The sequence below is a fragment of the Anoplopoma fimbria genome, unplaced genomic scaffold, assembly GCF_027596085.1.
Source record: "Anoplopoma fimbria isolate UVic2021 breed Golden Eagle Sablefish unplaced genomic scaffold, Afim_UVic_2022 Un_contig_9063_pilon_pilon, whole genome shotgun sequence".
Classification (NCBI taxonomy): domain Eukaryota; kingdom Metazoa; phylum Chordata; class Actinopteri; order Perciformes; family Anoplopomatidae; genus Anoplopoma; species Anoplopoma fimbria.
Window position 1 is genome coordinate 42,434 of NW_026553750.1, and position 1,597 is coordinate 44,030.

The 1,597-nt window shown below is 43.3% G+C and overlaps 1 protein-coding gene across 1 annotated transcript; it reads right to left on the reverse strand.

The window, feature by feature from the left end:
- Window positions 1-215: 215 nt before the first annotated feature.
- LOC129116797 (WD repeat-containing protein 26-like) lies at window positions 216-1,095 on the reverse strand. Its single transcript, XM_054627504.1, has 3 exons — window positions 943-1,095; window positions 676-805; window positions 216-427 (listed from the first exon to the last, which is right to left on the reverse strand). Exons 1-3 carry the CDS (start codon window positions 1,036-1,038, stop codon window positions 216-218), a joined length of 438 nt encoding a protein of 145 aa, XP_054483479.1. The 5' UTR covers window positions 1,039-1,095.
- Between the last annotated feature and the right edge of the window lie 502 nt (window positions 1,096-1,597).

Sequence of the window (1,597 nt, forward strand, 5' to 3'; positions counted from 1 at the left end):
AAGGATTCTTAGAAGAATGAATCTTATTATTCATAATTTTTTTTTCATCAACATTTAAATTAGGAAATGTCCTTTAGTTTAGGAGGACTGCTGGTGTTAATTTAAAACAAAATGTAGGAAGAAGAAATGGATTCTAGTCCTACTGTTGAGGAGGCTGATGAAATCCAACCTCTGGCTGACAGATAATCCAACCTCTTCCCTTTTGAGTACACATACTAGTTTTCATGTTCATACCATTGAGCCCTCTGCGTCCTGGACATCCAAGAATGGGGCAGGTCCCCAGATCCGGACGGTCCCGTCGTCGGAGGCGCTGGCCAGCAGTCCTGGCAGGACGGGTTCCAGCTCACACAGTTAACTGTGCGGGTATGACCAGTCAGCTCTGCGATGGGCAGCTCACTGCGACGGTGCCAAATGTAAACTTTGTGATCTGACAGGAGACAGGACACTTCATCAGCTGCTAGCAATTCATTGGCGTAGACTTAAATGGCAACTTCAACAATTATAGACATGACATGTTCACTCAAAATATGAATAATGTTTCCCCAGACTGCACGCAGCTGAATGTACACAGGGGTAGCTCTGTGATGAATGTGTAAATGTTTTTCATCTGTCTGTCTGAGTCCACAACAAAGAGCAGCTGAGCTGAGCTTTCTACTAAACATTATGTTGTCTTGCCTTCACTGCCACTTGCAATGAAGTCTTCATTGTGTCCTCCGAAGCAGGAGTGTATGGTGTAGAAGCCCTGGGTCACCCCTTGGTACTTCCTCACCAGCACCCGGTCCTGCAGGTCCCAGAGGTGCACTCCCTACACAAAAAGCATTTATGGAGAGACACATTTCAAAATCAAGCCTGACCTGAAATCATATTGTAGTAACCAGCTGGAGTTCAAGTGAAAGGGAAGTATATTGTTGTGTGAATGTGGGGAAGTAACTAGCTGCTCACCTGAGTTGCAACATTGAGCAGAGCTAACCTTCCATTTTTGGAAACAGTGAAAGACATGATGGGGTGGTCCTCCTGCACTCTGGAATGATACAACATGGGTCTTAAAACCACATCACCCACAGGCAAAGCAAATACTGCGGTACAGACAGCTGAAAAAATACGTGGGTCACAAATAAAGCGTATTGCTTGCACAACGCTAAGTTCCCAAATCCAATGCGACCCATTCAATTAACCACTTCTGTGTTTATTCGAGATACTGTATGTAACACTGACTCACGCTTTAGCTGGTGCCCCTGTCCTTTCCCCTGGCTAAGGTATGTTAGGTGGTTGTTCTGTGACACTGTGGTTTCATTCAACCTAAATTGTAATTCTGTGAAAGCAAATTACTACAAATGAAGTATTTTTTTTGTCTTCTGATAAAAATCACGTTGATGAAAACACTGCCACTTAGCTCGAAGCTACAAAGCTTGCTAAGGCTAACTAGCTTGTCTAAGAAGCTATACTATATGCTATTCTGCACATAAAGGCTTCAGTGTATATGTATATTTTGGAAGCAAGCAAATAAATTAATCTGCCATGGCAACAGCGGCGCATAAAGATGCAGCTGGTAGCTCCACAGACTTTGCTACAACATATGATTAAAATACACTCATCA

What these genes read in the sequence shown, in the direction of transcription:
- LOC129116797 (XM_054627504.1), bottom strand. Translation starts at nt 1,038, where the DNA reads ATGTTGTATCATTCCAGAGTGCAGGAGGACCACCCCATCATGTCTTTC. An exon ending in TGCTCAATGTTGCAACTCAG is followed by an intron (nt 806 to 942) that starts GTGAGCAGCTAG and finishes CTTTTTGTGTAG; the next exon opens with GGAGTGCACCTCTGGGACCT. An exon ending in CATTGCAAGTGGCAGTGAAG is followed by an intron (nt 428 to 675) that starts GCAAGACAACAT and finishes GTCTCCTGTCAG; the next exon opens with ATCACAAAGTTTACATTTGG.